Below are 20,557 nucleotides of genomic sequence, written 5' to 3' on the forward strand. Positions count from 1 at the left end.
TTCTGGCCTCTTAGCAAAAGCCAGGCGCTCCGCTAGGATGCAGAGGTGTGGAACACCCTACACCCCCCCATCGAAGAAGTTCACATTTGGGGAGACAGCCTCACACACAGACGATGAGGATCACAGCTGGAGCGTGCGCTGGGGACTGCACAGCACCACTCACCCCTGCCTAGAGGGAAGGGGATCGGGACATTTCCCAGGGAAGTCATGGGCGAATTTTATAGAGCAGTTAGAAGCGACCCCACTCAGAGCAGAGGAAAGACATTTTAAGCCAAAAGTAGCACATTAATGAAATCATAGATGTATGACATAGCAAAGAAGATCGAGGCAAGATGACTGAGCTGGTCAGCGTGGCTCGCACAGAGTGGAAACTAAGGCATGGTAGGAGATGAGGGCCACTCATGAAAGGGTACCTAGAAACTGGCCCTTCAGAGTGGAGGGAACTGTTTGAGGCGTTTCACCAGCAAGATGATACTGTCCAAGCTGTATTTTACCAGGAACAGCCTGGTGGCAGGGAGACAGACGTTCTGGGAGGGCCAAGTGAGAAGGCAGCATGAACAGGTGAGAGGCGATAGGGGCCTGTCTGCCCTGGGGGTTGGGGGAGGCACGGAGGGCTTCCAGTGACATTCAGAAAAGAAAATGAGCAGAGGCTGATGCTGGACTGAATGAGTGGGGAGCGAGAGGGAGGGGGCCCTAGGCTGGGAGACCGTGTTGGTGGTCCTTGCACCATGGGAGATGCAGGAGGTGGAGAGGGCCTTCAGGAAGACAGAGGATGCGTTTCCTTTGACCTGTCTTGTTCAAAATGCACGTGGACCACCTAGACAGATATGCGAAGTCAGAAGCTGGTGGGAGAGACGCCAAGGCCAGGGACAGAGACATTTATAAGGACCAAGTGAAAAAAAACATGATACAAACAATTTCTACTCATATCACAAACACCAACTGGGGATGTTCCTTGTGTGAAGTGTTGTGCTGGTAGTTGTAAGAAATATAACGATGAATCAGACTCCAACCAGATCCTGCCATTTCAGAGTCTGGAGTCTAGTAGGGAAGAAGAGACTCATCAAAATTGCTTTTGGATGGAAACAGACACTAGCCAGAAGAGAGGCTCAGAGAAGCTTTCCTGTGGGCCCAGCTATAAGAAACAAAGGGGAGGGATGGTCTCTAGTTGAAAGATGCAGAGAGATGGCCAGGTGGACGCATTTGAAATAGGACCTGAAAGAGACGTAAGATTTGAATGCATACACATGGTGCAGAAGGGAGGGATGCAAGAGGACAATGCCATGGTCATGGCAGGTGCAGGCACAGTGAGCAGAAGGGCACGGAGAAGAGGGTCCTGCACAATAAGCAGGAGGAGGAAGATTGAGATCCTTCTGTCCCCAAATAATAAAATGCAGTGTGTGTGTAGATGATTTTCCAGTGAAATAACTATTTTTCTCCTTTTGACTGTTTTTTCTCTGCAACCCTAGTGACCTGGAAGGATATTAGCTGGGTAAGGCAGCATTTGACACAGATGCTGGTGAAAATTTCTGGATGCAGAAACAGCCCTTTGAACGTGCTCGCAGTATCACACAGGAATATTACATGGCCCACGTCCCACTCCAACTTTTTTCATTAGATGAAATCAGGTGAAAATGAACATCAGATGCAAGTTTGATCAAAGAGGCCAAGGAACTCACAAAGGGCCTGCAGAAGAGGAAGCAGGGGAGGAAGACGGTGAGTCTCCGTTGCCTCAGAGACCAGAGACGACCTCTCCTTCCCACGAGAGAAATGGCAGCGTTGACTTGACTCGCCCTTATCCAGACGATATCCGGAGATGTGGCAGGGCCCACGTGGAAGGAAGATTGGCAGGTGCCCTGCAGGTCCCGGAACTGTTATTTGACAAGGCAGAACCACTACCTTGGCAGGAATTTTCCTTCGGAAGCAGACTTTTTCCCCTAAGCACAGCTGCTGTCCTGAGGACACAGCTCCCAGGGCCACAGAAGCAATCAGGTGCAGAAGACACGTAAAACCACGACTCAGTTGTGCCGGTCAGAATCAACTGCTCTTCCGGCTCCATCACAGTCGTCGTGGATAGAAGGAGAAGCATCCTCTGAGAGTACAAGGGCTCTGGAGGTGAGTCTGCGCCTACAGGGCCAACTGCAGTCTGTGGGCCCTTCGCAGGATGGCTCCGTCTCGTGGGCCAGGGGCCACTCCATCCTGCAGCTCCCCTCCCCCCGGGGGCCTCTTGGAGCACTTCCCCCAGCTGAGGGACATCCAGGGACATTCCATGGAGACTGTCAGGAGCGAGCTGGCTGAGTACAAGAGGCCCTGGGCCGGCAGCTCGGCAAATCCCAGGGTGCCTGAGGAGAGGCCCCACTGGGCCACGGGAAAAGTCTCACAGAGCCACCAAACTCCTTGCAACAGGTCAGCACAGTGCAAAGTGCCAGCTTTCTCCCAGAGCAGAACCGGCTCCATTCAGCCCCACCTATAGGCACATAAACCTGCCATTTCCCCATAGACCATCATCTCATGTTCATAAAGGGAAAAAAGGAAAGCAGAGTTGCTGCAGGGAACAGAATAGAGCTTCTCTGCGTATTACTTTGAAGTCTGTTTTAACCAGGGGTTGCCAGTGTCCCTCACGTCCTTCACTTTCATATTCCTAGAATGTCAGAGCTGGAAGCAAATTGCAAGTTCATCCCACCTGGGGTTCCCAAGGCACAGTGCCCACAGCCCATCCATGCTCCTGGTCGATGCCATGCCAACGGCTGGCCAAAGTGGGAGACATTTTAATTTTATTATTTTATAAAATAGTATTTTTCCTAACCTGTACTGAAATAATTAACGGTAACATCAAACCCATGATTTTATTGGCGTTTTCATCTAAGGCTAAAATGAGTTCAAACTGGAAAAGCCAGCCAATTTAAATAAAAATATTCAGAGAATACAAGTATAGGTTGGGGAAAAAAATATGGCACAATCTGAATGCCTAAAGTTTTGAGAACGCTCATTTACAGTTGGGGAAACAGGTTCTGGAAGGTGAAGACGTCTGCCTGCAGTCTCACAGACCTTCGTGGGGAAAAGGCCTATCACAAAAGCCTCCTGACTTCTAGTTCGGTGGTCTGCGTTATCTCCCCAGCCCAGTATTTCTCACTGTGGAGGGAAGAAGAGAAAATGCAGTCTAGATGAGTACAGCCCAGCTGACTCCCTCTGCTCCGGAAGTGCTGGGCAGAGCCCTGGCTGGGACACGTGGGTGCTGCCCACCCAGCCACAGGCGGAGTCGAAGGGAGGCGGTCGTGCCGGGGCGGGCTGGAACTCTCAGGTGCTGAGTCCACCTGCTCGGGCCAGCAGAGCCCTAACATGGCCAGCTCAAAGCCCAGGGCCGGTGAACTGACTCCACAACATTTAGGGGGTAAAAAGAATCACATCAAATCAACACACCCTCCTGCATTTGCTCTGTGTGGCAGCTTACCTCACTTTGTAAGAAAGTGTCTAAGTTCCAGAAACGTCAAATTCCCACACGCTCACTCTTACACGTCGCAAATGCTTATATGTATTAGCCCCAAAGCCTTCCATCTTCTTGCTCAGACAAGGTATAGGAAGCAAGGAAACAAATGGTTGAGCCCTTCAACAAACACCTGCTGTCAGATCCCATGTCTTCTTCACGGTGCTTTAGGGTGCAGCAGAACGCCCCTGGAGTTCACCTTAAGCAAACTCTGGCATTGGGAGCCATGCCCAGAAGCCCCCGCTCTGCTCCACGAAGCACCCACTGCTGTCGGCCACAGTTCAATCTATCAATTAGCTGAGCATCTGATTCTCCCAAGTTAGAAGGCTACTTGACTCATCTCTTGCTATTCACGGATGTCAGCAGCAGTGGCAGAGGTATCGGGAGGATCATAAATAGCACAGCAGCAGCAGGAGGCTCCTGACCTCCTCAGATGTGCCATGGAGACTCCCGAGGACCCTGCAGGAGAGCTACTGACATCACTCTCTCATGCAGGCAGGACTTCCAATGAAGTTGAGCATGGACTTGACAGGGTTTGCGATAAGGCGTTTTCATGACATGAGGGCTTAAAATGCCTCGTCCACCTTCAGCCTCATAAGCCAGGCAGACAGCCACCACTAACTCCTAAAGTCCTTACGTATCACAAACCAAATGCATCGTGACATGTCCGGAAGCATAATCTATTTCTCTTCATGCATGTACACTTACAGTAGGTATTTCAGTCTAAGGGGCTGTTTTAACATATCTCAACATTTCACAAAAGTCAACTGTGTATGTCAAAATTGAAACCAAGCAGGAGCCATCAGCTTCACAGGGAAGAAAAAAAAATAGCATATTTCCTAATTGGCATCTTGTTTATAATTCCCTTGTCAAGTCTAAGCATAGTTTTGTTTTCATCAACTTTGTCTTTGCTAAACCCACCAATACCTCTCAGGAGAGGCTAATAGCTTGCATTTTACCTGAATTTGTGCCTTGAATTTGTAGCAAGAACAATCTTTGGCAATGCCTGCTTTAAGTGACAATTATAATCAATCTACAGTAGTCTGACTTACACTAGCAAACTATTATCTTTCACTTTGCAAATGGGACCCTATCACTTCCCTGAGTTGTTAAGACTTTAGTCTCTGTTTAGGATCTGTAGACAAAAGAGAATGTACTAGATCGGGATCAGCAGACTACAGCCTCTAGGCCAAACGAAGCCCGCTGCTTCTTTTGTAAATAAAGCTTTACTGGAACACAGTCACATTTATCCATTTACTTATTGTATATGGTTACTTTGGCACTTAACAGCAAGAGTTGGGTAGTTGCACCAGACTTCATACAGCCTGCAAAGCTGAAATGTTTATCATTTGGCCCTTCCCAGACCCCTGGCCTAATTTCCTGCCATTATCTGGGTTAAGTTCTCTCTGTGGGCGCCTGGCTGCTCACATCTATTATACCCAAATCTACTCTTTTTTTTTAATAATATTTTTTTATTATGTCAGTCACCATACAGTACACCCCTAGTTTTTGATGTAAAGTTCCACAATTCATTAGTTGCGTATAACACCCAGTGCACCATGCAATACGTGCCCTCCTTACTACCCATCACCGGTCTATCCCATTCCCCCACCTCCCCTCCCCTCTGAAGCCCTCAGTTTGTTTCCCAGAGTCCATAGTCTCTCATGCTTCATTCCCCCTTATGTTTACCCCCCCTTTCCTCTTCCCTTCCTTTTCCTACCGATCTTCCTAGTTCTTATGTTCCATAAATGAGTGAAACCATATGATAATTGTCTTTTTCTGCTTGACTTATTTCGCTTAGCATTATCTCCTCCAGTCCCGTCCATATTGCTGCAAATGTTGTGAAATCGTTCTTTTTGATGGCTGAGTAATACTCCCTTGTATATATGGACCACATCTTCTTAATCCAGTCATCTGTTGAAGGGCATCTCGGCTCCTTCCACGATTTAGCTATTGTGGACAATGCTGCTATGAACATTGGGGTGCATATGGCCCTTCTCGTCACTACGTCTGTATCTTTGGGGTAAATCTACTCTGTCTCCACCAAGCACTCGGGAGTGTGGGCTTGAGGGCAGACTTAAAGGCAAATTTCAGGTCTGTGAAACAATCCCAAAACTTTAGACCCTGACAGAACCAAGGGGAAGGCGGCACAAGCTGGAGGAAAGATAAAAACCTTCAGAATAAGAACTCCGAGTCTCTCCATCACTGCTGGCCATGAAGGTCACCCACCAGTCTATGCCTTCTTTTTCCCATCATGAATGTGAATAACAACAATCTTTGTATATGTAGATACCAGAGCAGAAGAGGAATTCCCATAATGACATCCTTTGGTTTGAGGAAATAAATAAATAAATAAATAAATAAATAAATAAATAAATAAATTAGTGAAGTTCTTCCAGGGAAGTTTGGAGCTGGGATTACCATCCCAAACCATAGGATAGTTGCTAGGAAACCTTGTAAACAATGAAACAGAAGTGGCTTCATAATGCCCTAGATGTACACGACCACGTTCCAGCTTCGTCACAGGCCCGCTCTATTGCCCTGAGGTCCTTAATTGCCTCAAGTCTTGTCCCCGAGCACAACTCCTCTAGGACTCCTGTAAAAGGTTGCTATGATCCCAGCTGCTTTTCTGGCTCCCTAAGGTAGTGAGCCCCAGGGTAACACACGGCACACAGAATTGTTACAGCCAGCTTGCATGGCACCCCAAGAGTTTACGTGGTGAATATTTACTGGGCACTTCCCATGGGTCAGGCACTGTAGGAAGTGCTTAGTAAGAATCATCTCATTTAGTCATCGAAACAGCTTGAAGAAGCAGAATCTATTATCATTCCCATTTTATAAATAAGGAAAGTGAGTTTTGAGAGATTTAAGCAATTTGCCCAAGGACACTAGAAAATCTAGTAAGTGGTAGAACTAGGATTTAAACTGGTCTCTCAACATTAGCTGCAACATGGACGGCACTGGAGGAGATCATGCTAAGCGAAATAAGTCAAGCAGAGAAAGACAATCATCATATGGTTTCATTCATTTATGGAACATAAGAAGTAGGAAGATCGGTAGGAGAAGAGAGGGAAGAAGAAAGGGGGGGTAAACAGAAGGGGGAATGAACCATGAGAGACTAGGGACTCTGGGAAACAAACTGAGGGCTTCAGAGGGGAGGGGGGTGGGGGAATGGGATAGACTGGTGATGGGTATTAAGGAGGGCACATATTGCATGGTTCAAGTAATGAATCGTGGAACTTCACATCAAAAACTAGGGGTGTACTGTATGGTGACTGACATAATATAATAAAAAAATATTATTAAAAAAATAAAAAATAAAAAAATAAACTGTTCTCTCTGATAGCGAAGTCTTGCTATAAACCCCCGCCCTAAAGTTCAATACCATGGGACTTAGAGTCTTGAATGGCTTCTTGGCTCCTCAACGACCTTTGCTCAGAGCCAACCCCAGGCTTCTTTGCAATGCTTAATCCCTTTGTTCGGTGCAAATCTTCACTTTTTGAAGTGGCTCAGAAACTCCACCATGATGACACCTTGCCCAGTTCTCCATGTGCTTTCCTAATTTTCATCAAGGGAAAGGGTTTCTACTGTGCTAGCTAGAAGAAGCAAAATTATCCCATAGCCTAGAAAACTGGAGAAACTGGTTGACCCTGATACCATCCAGCAACACCATCCTAGCAGAACGAAGTCTGGAGTCAGTTACACTTGCCTTGAATCCTGGCTCCACCTGTATGACCTTGGATCTGTGATTTACTTTCTTTAAGTCTCAGTGTTCACATCTGAAAAGTGGGAGAATTACTATCTATTTCACAAGGTAGTTGTGGGAGTTGATTGATACGATGCATGAAAATGACCCCATTCATTGTCTGGGGCATAGTAAGGGAAATGTGAGCTTCATTACTAGGAGTATTACCAGTTCTTCTGATCAATGTAAACCCCACAGAGATTATGACTCCTGCTTTCAAAAGGACCTTCAGGGATTTTTGGAAGTAAGTACTTAAAAGTAATTTGTTGGCTTCTATATCAAGTGAGCTAAATTGCTGAACAGAGTATTACATCATGTTGTTAAAAAATAGTATCCTTGTGAAAATGTGGCCTCTTAGCTATTTTACTTGCTATCTGGAGAAATGGGGGCAACTTAAGGCCTCTATGAGCTTTAGGAAAGAGAAGAACAAACTTGTAAAGAGGAAGTAAAACATGGAAAGAAATGGAAAAGAACACTCCACCTGGCTCCCAGTTCTGCCAGAGGCCATCCTCAAATATTAAGTGTTAATAATATGATTAAATGTTCCTTGAAAGCAGAATGTTGTCTTATTAATTTTCTATCTTCTTAGTAGATATGTGTGTGTGTGTGTGTGTGTGTGTGTGTGTGTGTGTGTGTGTGTGTACATACCTTAAGCCTGAGAGATATTGGTAAAGAACAAATATCTAAATGAATAAATGAGTCAATGACCCTTTTAAATCAATGATAGGTCAATAATGTTTTTAAATTTTTTTTTAATTTTTGTCTCTAAAAGCTTACTGCAAAGTGTGAAAGTATGTATACAAAGAAGCCGAAGTTTATTGTTCTGTGACTTTCACAATTTTAGAGCTGGAAGTCCCTAACTGCCCTCTTCCCTTCCCTGCCAATACGCCTGCTGCCAGCTGTGAAGTGGTGTGGCTGGAGCCAAGGTTAGCAGGTGGGTGTAGCCAAGCTGAACCGAATCTGAGCTTTTGGGGTTAGCTGCCTGGTGTAGCCACAGGAAGAAAGATCTATATTCCACCTTGGTTGTGGGTCCTAGTGCTCATAGAGTTATTAGTTTGGAATTAACGATAGCGAAAAGTGTCAGATGAGTCTCAGCAGTCAAAAGTGGACAACACAGCAAAAACTGGTAAAAGAACATGTAATCAATACATATCGGGCACTCACTATTGTCCAGAATATGAGCTAGGTGCTTCTTAGAGAATAGAGTCTAGACTCTGACAACTACCTCAATTTAGATCCTGGCTCTGTACCTAATAGCTGTGTAACTTTAGATGAGTTACTTAGCTTGTCTGGCCCTCAGTCCCATCATTTGTAAAATGGGGTGATAACAAGCCCTACCTCATGGTGTGACACCCCAATGTTCATAGCAGCATTGTCCACAATAGCCAAATCGTGGAAGGAACCGAGATGCCCTTCGACAGATGACTGGATTAAGAAGTTGTGGTCCATATATACAATGGAATATTATTCAGCTATCAGAAAGAACGAGTTCTCAACATTTGCTGCAACATGGACGGCATTGGAGGAGATAATGCTAAGTGAAATAAGTCAAGCAGAGGAAGACAATTATCATATGATTTCTCTCATCTGTGGAACATAAGAACTAGGAAGATCGGTAGGGGAAGAAAGGGATAAAGAAAGGGGGGTAATCAGAAGGGGGAATGAAGCATGAGAGACTATGGTCTCTGAGAAACAAACTGAGGGCTTCAGAGGGGAGGGGGGTGGGGGGATGGGATGGACTGGTGATGGGTAGTGAGGAGGGCACGTGTTGCATGGTGCCCTGGGTGTTATACGCAACTAATGAAGCATCGAGCTTTACATCAGAAACCAGGGATGTACTGCATGGTGACTAACATAATATAATAAAAAAACATTAAAAAAAGAATAAAAAATAAGGCAATATATATTGAAAGTACTTAGAGCAGTGTCTGGCACTTGGTAAATAGAAAATAAAACTGCGATGATGATGATGATGATGATGATGATGCTGGTGGTGGTGATGGTGATGGGGGTGATGGGGATGACAGTGATGATGGTGATGATGTAGCGATGGTGATGGTGATGGTGGTGATGGTGATGGTGATGATGGTAATGATCGTGATGATGATGATAGGGATGACAGTGATGATGGTGATGATGTAACAATGGTGATGGTGATGGTGGTGATGGTGATGGTGATGATGGTAATGATCGTGATGATGATGATGGGGATGACAGTGATGATGGTGATGATGTAGCGATGGTGATGGTGATGGTGGTGATGGTGATGATGGTAATGATCGTGATGATGACGATGGGGATGACAGTGATGATGGTGATGATGTAGTGATGGTGATGGTGATGGTGGTGATGGTGATGGTGATGGTGATGATGGTAATGATCGTGATGATGATGATGATGATGATGGTGGTATTGATGATGGTAATGATGACGATGATGGTGATAGTGATGATGGTAATGATGGTGATAATGATGACGATGATGATGACAGCATCCTTGGGTCCTCCAAGCATCTCTACTAGTATATGCCCATTGTACTGAACAGTTAAATCATGGAATCATGGCTTCTCAGCCTCTGCTAAAGAAACTGGTTCTGAGCTGGGCCTGGAGTAGGACTAGTCACATTCTGTGCCACCTAAGCCAACCTCCCCATAACGACAGCCAACAGGAGAAGGTGAAGGTTACATCTTCCTATGGGATAACTTGATAGGAAAAGCTCTGAACAAACAGGAACTGCAGTCACTGGCTGGTCCCTCTGCTTGTCTCCCTGAGGAGTTAGAATACGTGGAGGAAAGCAGGGAATCTGAGCCGCACAGACAAAGCTGGAAACATTGTAAAGCTGCAGGGATCAGGAGGGGTCATAAGTGAGGTGACCCGATGAGTAAATGGATAGTACCAACACTTAAAAGCATCAAAATGGGGACGAGATTTACAGAATAGATGGAACAAAGGAGCTGATTCATGGCAACAAGGAGCAATGAAAATGGACATCAAAGAGCCAAACCACAAACTGCTGAGGCTGGGGGCTGACAGCATGACTCGGACCCTGTGCAATCTTCCAGCTCCCGGCTTCATGAAATTCTGCTCTGGGGATTTTTATCTGAAGATTCCTGTCTACCTTACCTCCATGTGAATTTCTGTAGTCAAACTCCATTACAGAGAAGGCCTGAGTGGATTTCCATTTTTTGAAACTAAAAAGCCAAGCAGTGGATGTATCCATTTCACAGATTAAGCGAGAAGCTTCCAGAAAGGTCAATGGATTACCTGAAGTGGTAAAGCCAGGTTCTGGAGTTCATCTTCCAACTCTAAGTCCAGTATATCTTTCCCGCACACCCCAGTGCCCCCTCTACAGAAACACGGGAGTGCAACTAGTACTCACAATACCTCAACCACTGGAGTGGCTGATGGACTTACATGTACCTGCACCTGATGTGCCTTGGCAAGAGCTGCACAGCCAAACCATGGTGCCAGGTGGGAAGGTTTTATAAACCAACCCTCCCTCGGCACTTGGGATGGCCCCCAAATGGGCCCTGGCATGTCATCTTTCGAACATCAGTCTGTCAGCAACAACCCAAGAGACAGGAGGTCTTGTTTGTAGGGATTTTGCTGATTCTTTTAGGAATGGCCCACCATTTTCATAACGGAAAGCCAAGTACACAACGATGGCTTTGGCAAGTTGGGGGGATGGCCAAAAGTCAGTCCTGCCCCATGATAGATGGCTTGAATTGCTAGAAAAGTTCTTCGGACTGACTCAGTCATTACTCCAGTTCTAGACTTCGTGGTAATAGAAGATATGTCTAAACTCCACCATTTCTTTATAAAGATCAGAAGGATTGGCCCTGATAAATTAGGGCATGCTCAGCTGAACCGAGCAAATGATAAAAGTTGACAAAAGAGATATAAAAGTGACCCTCATTAGTGAATTAGCTAATCAACTTTTGTAACAGATTGGCTAAAGGCGAAAGGAACGGACAGAGAAAGCATCCAGCTCTCCTGTGCCCCCAGATACTTAATAATTAACTGATGGTCTTGGTGGCACATAGCAATGACCGTGTGTAGAACTGCCCTTCCCTGCCCTTTGACGCGGCCGAGCTCTAGGAGTACAGCGTAGACATTTCCAGCAAAGTAACACGTGATGCGTAGGCAGCTGAACGAACTTGAGCAGGGATGCACACAATTGTCTACGGTCCTGGAAACGCCATCCTGGAGGCTCCCATAGGTATGGTCCCTCGGCTTTGTACCGATTGGCCCAAGTCTCACATCCCCAGAACGGAACTTCTCTGAAGTGCCCATTGTATTTCCTGGACGCTGGGACTCCACAGTAGCACCTGTGGCCTCTTTTGTCCCAGAACCTTGTTCTCTACACTGTTGCTCCCCAGAGAAAACTGTGTGTCCAGGGCTCACCTGGGGCTCCCAGAAACAAGGTGCCTAGAAACACCCAAGGAGCCAGGCACTGGGGACCACAGGAGCCTGCAGACACTGGCCGGGACTAGTGGTCTCCAGTGTCACTCAGCCTTTGGTGATGGGCTCTAGTCACACAAGCCTCAGGGAGATCAACAGATGCTCAAAGATTATTTTTTCCCACAATTGTGAATTGTGTCTAAGAATTTAGACTCAACTATGAAAGATCACCTACCAGTGGGAGTTATCACCACAAAATATATATATCAAACTGAAGCATTTTTGAAAGGTTACTTGTTGTGAAAAATGTATTTAACAAACCTATATGCATATAGGAAGTCTATTAACACTGCCATCTTTAATTACAAAGATGAAATATATAGATAATACATTAAAATGCTATTATGCACCATTCAATTGCTCTGCACACTTTAAGAAGAAAAATGTGGATCACATGGTAAATTAGCCAAAGTACAAAATGGAAATTTAAATCCAGAGTCTGAATATCTAATGTAAAGTCATATTAAAACCTGATCTTCTATGGAGTAAACAATTTGCTTATCACTGAAAAATTCTTTTGACTTCTGGATTTAAATTCACACATCAATTTTCATTAGATGATTTTGCTTTCACTTGTTCAAGAGTTTGCAAAAGAGTATCCCTGTGTACCTCGGTAGTTACAAATGTCAATTATCTTGCAAAATTCAAAATAAATCTCTTCAGCCTTGTTTCAGTCGTGCAGGAGGTTAAAATCCATTGTTTGACCCTCCGAGCAATAATATACGATTTCAGGAGGGAAGGAGTACCTCTTTGGAAAAAATAATTCAAAAATTTTAGGATGTGATTGAAAAATAAGAAAAGCAAAAGGTTTTTCAAAGTTTTAAATTGCCAAGTTCCCAGCTGAGGTATTGGTTTTCTGCAAGCCCACAATTTTGCTGATGGTATATTTAGAGTGGGCACAGTGTAAGAGAGAATTCACCAATTCTCATTCACAGAGTGTCACATGGATACAGAAAAGGTTTGCCTTTGCCTTTCAGTCTCTCATTACTTATACTTTGTGTTTAAAACTAAACACAGTAAATGCAAAATATAAAAATAAACAGTGGTCCCTGCACTGAGGCAATATGGATGAGAAAACTGTAAATACAAAATGAGAGACATGTAAACCTAAAGGTTTTCACAGAACCATTAATTCCCTCGGCACATGTTGGAAATATTTAGAATTACCAGTTAAGCTTTTAAATATACATTTTCTTAACAAGAGAGAAAAGGCTGGGTGTATTCATGTTTTGATAATCACCTTAACTTCTCTCTTTTTCAAATTATGTTATTTGGATCCAAACTGAAAACCGCATCAGTATCGATCGTTATAGTTAATGAAAAATAGCTCTGCTATTGTCATTTCATAACTAACGGTTTGGGTAATAAAATTTCATGTAAGTGCATTCTGCTGCCCAACAGCGTTACTAGTCAAAGGACTGCAAAATCTTCTGACATTTGTAATGGTCTCTTTCCAGATGTCTCAAATGGCTGCCTACTTTACCTCCGAAGGATATGGTATAAAGGGTATCAGATAAAGTCTACCAGTCCCTGAGTCTCTTAAGAAGAAGCCATCAGAGATTCTAGGAACGACATCTTCAAACAGGATACCCTCAGGCTTGATTTCTAAGCTGAGGGAAGACACACAACTTTAGACTTTGAAACTGTGTCTAGAAAAGAACGTGAAGGATAGGAGAGGCGATGTGCGAGAGTGTATGGCATGGAATGAGAATGGGGCAAGGTAAGGTGGCAAGCCGGGCTGCAGGAGACTCCACTGACCACACCATCTTTGCCAAGGATGGGAGGGAGTACTTACATCTTCGCTTTACCTTGGGATTCTTACTTTCTTACAGAGGCCAACGGCCTTTCTGAATTTTTCATAGAGATGTGGGCCTATCCACATCGAAGAGGTCAAGCCACAGACAAACACAAGACGTGCCTTACCTCTACCCTTTTCCCACGCACTTTTAACCTCCTTCCCCTCCAGCTTAATGAAAAATAAGATAAAATAAACTAAAATAAAGCTGAAGGAATCATTTCTTCCATTTTATTTGGAAGACAGAACGTCATTGCTGGTCTGCCATGGGTGACCCGCAGCATACAAAGGAAAGATTTCAGAGCCCGGTTGAAGGCTGACTTTTGTTCTCTTCCCACTCAGTGCCCATGCTCCATTAATCCCTGCTTGGGGAGGCCTCAAGAAAAAAAGCATTAGTAATGTAGGGCTTCTCACAGGGGGTGTTATATTTTAAGGGCACAACCATGTCCTCAAATCCTTTGGCATCCTTGATCAGCGCATTTCTATCTTCACTGCCAATCACCCCCACGAACACTCATGCACATATACACACATACATATATACCCGTATACTTCTCCAGAGAACTTACTGGAGCACATCATTCTGAGGACAGAAAGTAGGGTTTTTTCTACACTAAGATGTGACATAGCAACTAGTACTGGCTTTAGACTGTCCTTCTGTGGATCTTCACACTACTCCCCCAGCCCCCACCAAACACACCTTCTGACACATTGCCTGTCTTAACCACTTGTATTCAGGGTCTTTCTTTCAGACACAATCACACCCAATATGAGTTCTTGGACATCTTTAGACACTTTTCTACACCCTAAACATTTCTTTAGTGTGATGACTCATTCTTTGAAATGGTCTCAGACCAAAAGAAACAAAATGAAACAAAAACCGTCCACGATAATGTCTACTTTCCACAATGATGGGAGGATGGGAATGACTGGTGGGAAGTCCACCACTGTGTCCTTCTTTTCAATCAGACGGTACCATAAATGTGAAGACAATGTGGCCTCTACATCTGTCACTCCCGTCAATGTCAGCGTTGATTCAACTGATCTGCGTGCTCTCACCACTCTTTGGAAACTACAAGCCACTTTAAAGGAGACAAGCTTCCCTGAGAGAGGAAATGCGAGTCTTCAATTAAGGATATAAAGGTAGCGTAGGTGCCATATCAGAAACCTCAATGAATTCGTAAATGTGAGGCGTAACAATCTCACTTAGCTGCCTCAGGCACATCTAAACACAGTTTACACTTGCTCTTCAAGGATTCTGTTCTTGACCATATAGTTTAAATAAAGTAGCTTGTGTCTATGAAGGTCATGTATCAAGCCAGCTGTTCATGGGGACACCAGTTGAGGAAGAAGTAGAAGACTTATGTTCTGAGATTTTATCAGAGATTTTATGGGGAGAGTTTCAATGCCAAATATTTGGGTGATGGAAATTTCTATATATCTAAAATGTGCTCAGTTTCTCGCGATCTGATACACAAACCTGAACAGCATGTAGTGTTGGTGCCAGAGTAATAGACAGAGTTTAGGGTTTTCTGTATAGTTCGTAAACATGAAGATACCCATGCCTTCCCGTACATATGGCCCAGGTTTTCTGTATAGTTTCATAAACATGAAGATACCCATGCCTTCCCGTACATATGGCCCAGGAAGAATCAGTCCAGCCTCAGCCTGCTCTCAGGCTACCCTAGAAGCAAATGATGTATTTGGTTTCACCAATATAATACTAATACATAAAATACCTACCACAAGTGGCACAGGCATTTTCTATCTCCACTGGGGAAATTCATTCATTTCCTCTACAAATATTTATTAAGCATTAAGTATGTGAATGTGTTGTTCTAAGTGCAAAGAATACATCAGTGAATAAAACACCACCAAACAAAACCCCTGCCTGCCATTGTAGCACTTCCTTTCGAGTGAGATTCTAAAACACAAGTTCCTAGAATTTTTGAAAGAATCTTCTCATTTTCTTGAGGTCTCAAATTTCTGAATAGGACAAGGGATGCCAAGGGTGACATTCTGAGCCAGGCTACGGAGAAGGGCAAGTATGTATTGACCTGCGCTTCGTTGTAAGAGGTGAGGAAGCCAAATGCTGACTTTCTCCCAGCTGGGAAAAGAGAGACGAGGGCTTGGTAGCAGCAAGGAGCTTCGCAATTCAGTCATTCCGCAGACATGTATGGAGCAACTATTGTAAGATATTCTGATATTACGAGTTGAATAACCCCTTTCTAAGACAATCCACTGCCCCCATCCGATCCTGTCTGTTGTTTGTAAAAGTCACTCCGTGTCTAGGCATGTTCCCAAAGAGAACAGCTGGGTAATGGCGGTTCAAAAATAATGGCAATTTTTGCTTCACCACAGGTGGAGACATTTCCCACAAATGGGACCCTTACTTATCCACATGATCAATGATCATTGTGCGGTGGGCTTTGTAGAGCTATGTCTACGGCACCAAGACTCTTCACGTCAGGATAACATCGGCTATGGCCCAAGGGGCTAAAGCCATGCCGCTCTTACCATGACTGAGATGTGCAGGATCCTCAGTTCCTCTTCTGCTGACTCATGCTGGGGTTCTTCCGTTGGGTCTTGTCCAGGGAGACTGGGAGCACCATCTTGGTGATGAATGTGAAAAAGCAAAGTGCCATTCTCCAGCCATTGCTGTCTCCAGCGCACCAGAGGGATGTCCTCTGTGTTCCCTGAGATCTCTAGAGGACAAACACCAAAGGCACGGGTCAGAATTCTGACGGGACCAATCCGAATCTTACTCATCTTCTTCCTAGACAATGGTACCAATGAGCCAGCATCAGTCAAAGACAACTAAGGGCTCCAGCTAGAGTTAGGTCGGGTTTACAGCTGTTTCGAATCTCAAGGAAGGGAAGAGGCCCTGAGAAAAAGAGAATGATACCCCATAGGTCTTTGCACCATAATCTAGTGAGCCAGGCTCTCACCCATTGAGAAAAACACAAAGGTGAAAATTCAAGTTCTTCCCCATATTTCTATGATCAATAGCATCCTTTACCCAGCACAGTTTGAATACCCTGATAACCCCCCGAGGTAAATACAAGGTTGTTTGCCTCTTGTAAATTTGAAAATGTGAGTTTCCTAGCAATTACTCCTAGACACCAGTGAATCTACCAAGGAGAGAGTTGGTAATTACTGTGCAGAGAACTAGCCCGTCTGGAACAGTCCTGAGAGGTTACTGCAGAGCCACTGGGGCTCATAGGATATTTCTAAAACCACAATCATTTGCTGCATAGCCCACTGGAGATGTGTGATACTTGCTGTGGCAGGTAATGTTCTAATTCCCTTTAATGTTTCTCTCCTCTTTGCAGAGTAGAGGTGGTGCGTGTGGAGAAGGTGGTGAAGAAGTGGGTCCCTGTCACAGACAGAAGCGCTCACTTGCTCTCAGGGCTCTAGACTGAGACAGTGGATGATTACCAACGATGAATAACAAAATACCAAAACCCGACTACGCACCTGCCTCACACTGCAGGTGCTAAGCTACTGTTAGAAGTATGCAATTATTAAGTGTCTCTCTTGCTAATATTCCTGAGCAATATCATATGGAAGCTGTGCGACATCCCACAATAGAAAGACCTGATTAACCTAGCCTTCCTAAACTTCATTTGGCCCCCAAATTCTTTTTTCCTTGACAACTATTACCACCCTAGGAACTAGTATTCTGCTGAGCACACTTTGGCGATGCATGGCTTTATAAAATTTCATTTTTTAAAAGGCATGGCTTCTTCTCCCAAAATTTATCACTTTTGACCAAAAAAAATTATTCCATAGGCATAAAAAAGATTTAATAAGACACATTTAGAATAGTATTCTCATCAAGTACCACACCATAAAGAGGGAAGCAATTTTAAATATTTATGGAGTTTATAAATATCTTTCACTATTTGTAGGAGGGCACAAATGATGTTGTGCTTTATTTATTTACTTATATATTTATCCATTAATTTACTTACCACATATCCATATCCATGGGCATGTATTATGCACCAGGCACTGTTCTACGCACTGTAGTACTAACCGAAATGAGTCCCTCAACAAGCTGCCCAAAGCAACTCACCCTGAGTGAATGTGAATGTGTTCCACCGTGTGCATGACACCATGCGGAAATACAGAGGGAGAGAGCAGGCTTGCCTGGGTTGAGGGTGGAAGAGGGGGAGAAAAGTAGCATTTTGGAAGAAGATCCTGGCATTGGGCCTTGAAGGGTGAGCGGACTTCTTTTTAAAAGGGAGAGAAGTTGGAAGAGGACATTCAGACACTGATAGGAGAACTGGAGGAGGAAGAAGAACACTGTCTGGTCCTCTCAGGGTAGGTCAGGGAGAGAATTCATATGAGCCACAGGTTATTAGCCTGTCCCTAGAAGACATGGATAGTATTCCCCACCTCTTCCCAACAACCTCCAGACCAGGGAGAAGAGTAAATGGGTGTGTGAGGGACGATGAAGCAACAGCACAGACAAGACCATCCTCAGCCCCGTGCCCAATAGCCTAGAGCACTCTGTCATCCCTTCAGGATGGTAGGCTGCCCATGCTCTGGGGAATGACCGACACCAGCCGCCAGGAAGCTGCAGTGGGCAGAGGACAGGACAGTGGAGGCCCCCCTGCATCCGGGTCTTGGTTTTCCGTAGGCACAGCCCCATTTGTTGAGTGAGGCAGTGAGTGACACAGGCCTCACAAGTTCACGGTGCCTCTAAGGAGGCCCTCCAGACTTCCAGGTGAAGAGCGACCCTGGGGCATGCCTCCCAGCAGCAGCCCTGCCACACGTCACCACTGCAAGCCTCCCCATCACAAGCCCCTTCCCAACCACCGGTGAAGCCTTCACTTCGGAGCACCAGGAAGCTTCCTCCTGGGAAACACACCCTTCCCCCAAGTCCCTTCCCTGCCACTGCAGTGGAAACCCAATAGTCTCCTCACCACGGCCAATAATCACAAGCATTGACAGCTCCTAATAGAGCACCTAACGCCGTCATTAAGTCACTCAGAGCAACACATGTGCAGCCTCCTACCCACACCTGCTCTTAGCCAGCCCGGGATTAATTCCACACACGCTGGGTGCCACTTCAGCCCGTCCTGTAACTCTTCAGAAGGAATCTAGCACCTCATAACTGTAAAGCACTTAAACTGATCTTTTTTTTAATTTCCCAGGAGACCCTCATCAAAAAGGCCAGGCTCATTATCTGCATTTTAACTGTGGAAGCAAGGACAAGCAAACATCCAGACCAAGGTCATGCCAGCCGGAATCAAATCAAGGATAAAACTTATCAGATCCCCTCCACCCCCACCACACACCAGACGACATGACCTTTGCACAAGCACAGGGAAGAGAAAGCACTTGAGGACGGAGTCCATGTGGTCTTCTAGGAGTTTTGGTGCTGCGATATTTTAATTTGTTGTGCAAAGTCTTAGTATTCCATGACTTCTTTATAACTTGAGATCAAATTCACATGCCATAAAATTCACCCTTTCAAAATATATTTGTATATTCACAAAGTTGTGCAACCATCACCACTCTAATTCCAGAACATCTTCATCAACCCAAAGAGAAACCCATGCCTATCGGCAGTCCAAGCCAATATCTGAGGAGGAAGGTGTTCTGCTCCAGGGTCCAAGGAGTAATGGTACCAAAGAAAGAACAGGTGTGGTGGGGGTATTGACGAAACGCTCCCATGGGGAGGTGAGCTGAGAGCACAGAAGCTCTACCCACACCTGCTCTTAGCCAGCCCGGGATTAATTCCACACACGCTGGGTGCCACTTCAGCCCTTCCTGTAACTCTTCAGAAGGAATCTAGCACCTCATAACTCTAAAGCGCTTAACCTGATTTTCCAGACCAGTCCTCTGAATCTCTTTGTGAGTTATTCATGCCCATCCCCGTAGACAGTGATATCCTGATTCAGCCCAGACCAGACTCATTGTAGAGGGTAAAGGATGAAGGAAGGAGGGCACCATGCCTGCCCATGAGGGCACCTGTCATTTTAAAAATTCAAGATAATTACAGAATGATAGCTTCATCCTTGGCTTTTTCCCCTGTCCTGGCAGGATCTGACACGGGAGGACTAACAAGCTAAACCAGGAACTTATTTACTTATGCCGTAACCGCCCTAGGTCACCCAATGAAAAACCATAGGGCACAATACATGTTTTGTGAATGTCACCACCAGTGGGGCTGAGATCAGAGCTTGAAACGTCACTGTAATCAAGTTGGTCTGGATGTTAGCAGAATATCTCAAGAAGAAGGTCAGAAATTGCTCTACCAATGCAAGCCTTCCCTGAGATTCCCAAGAAGCCCAGATGGGAGGTGATAGTCTAGTGCAAGGCTTCCTGAGGGCTACGGAAGAGGCTCAGACTGAGCCAGGGACTGAGATCTCCAGGAAGGGAAAGCTGTCCTTACTTTCAGCGTGTCCATTCTTCCCCTACAAAAGCTGCACATCTCTCAGCACCTCCCAAAATTCTGGAACTGCCTGGAACACACAGAAACCAGGACGCCACTTATTCTTGTACACAAAGAAGATTTTTGGAGCACACGCTATTCGCCACATTCAGCAAACTGTGCTATATACGATCCCTATTCTCAAGGAGCCTTTGATCTAGTAAGAGACTAAAGACATGGCCATGACTAAGTACTCAAAGCAGTAACAGCAGTGCTGAGTGAGGGAGTGGTACCCAGCTGGACAGAAACCCATGGGAAGGGATATAATGGGAAGAGATGCTGGAGGCAAGTCCAGATGAAGAGAACAATGTGTACAAAGAAACAGCAGGATGATGCCTGTTGGCAGAAAGTGGAGTTTGTGCAGAGGAGTTGTGGAGGACAGACCAAGGCTAGAGATGCAGACTGATGTCAACGGTGAAAGGTGTGAATGCCAGTTTGAGTTCTGAGCTAATGGAAAGTCACCCATGGTTTTAATAAGCAGAGAAGCGAATGAGGCCACAATTTAGAAAGATCATGAAGACCCAGAAAGAGGGTAGCAGACCAACTGGACTCAATACCAATCTCAGGGTAACCACGATCCTATATTCTTCAGGGACCAAAATTCTGAACTGGAATTCAAGAGATCCA

At 45.0% G+C, this 20,557-nt stretch overlaps 1 protein-coding gene across 2 annotated transcripts in view; it reads right to left on the reverse strand.

Annotated features, from left to right (window-relative positions):
* ASTN1 (astrotactin 1) overlaps nt 1-20,557 on the reverse strand; it is a 290,412-nt gene that overhangs the window by 166,453 nt on the left and 103,402 nt on the right. For both annotated transcript variants that reach the window (XM_026509292.3, XM_044387798.2), the window contains exon 2: nt 16,003-16,190. In XM_026509292.3, coding sequence (XP_026365077.1) covers nt 16,003-16,190 — 188 coding nt within the window. The remainder of the gene's footprint in view (nt 1-16,002; nt 16,191-20,557) is intronic.

This window comes from Ursus arctos, unplaced genomic scaffold (genome assembly GCF_023065955.2).
Source record: "Ursus arctos isolate Adak ecotype North America unplaced genomic scaffold, UrsArc2.0 scaffold_2, whole genome shotgun sequence".
NCBI classification, from domain to species: Eukaryota; Metazoa; Chordata; class Mammalia; order Carnivora; family Ursidae; genus Ursus; species Ursus arctos.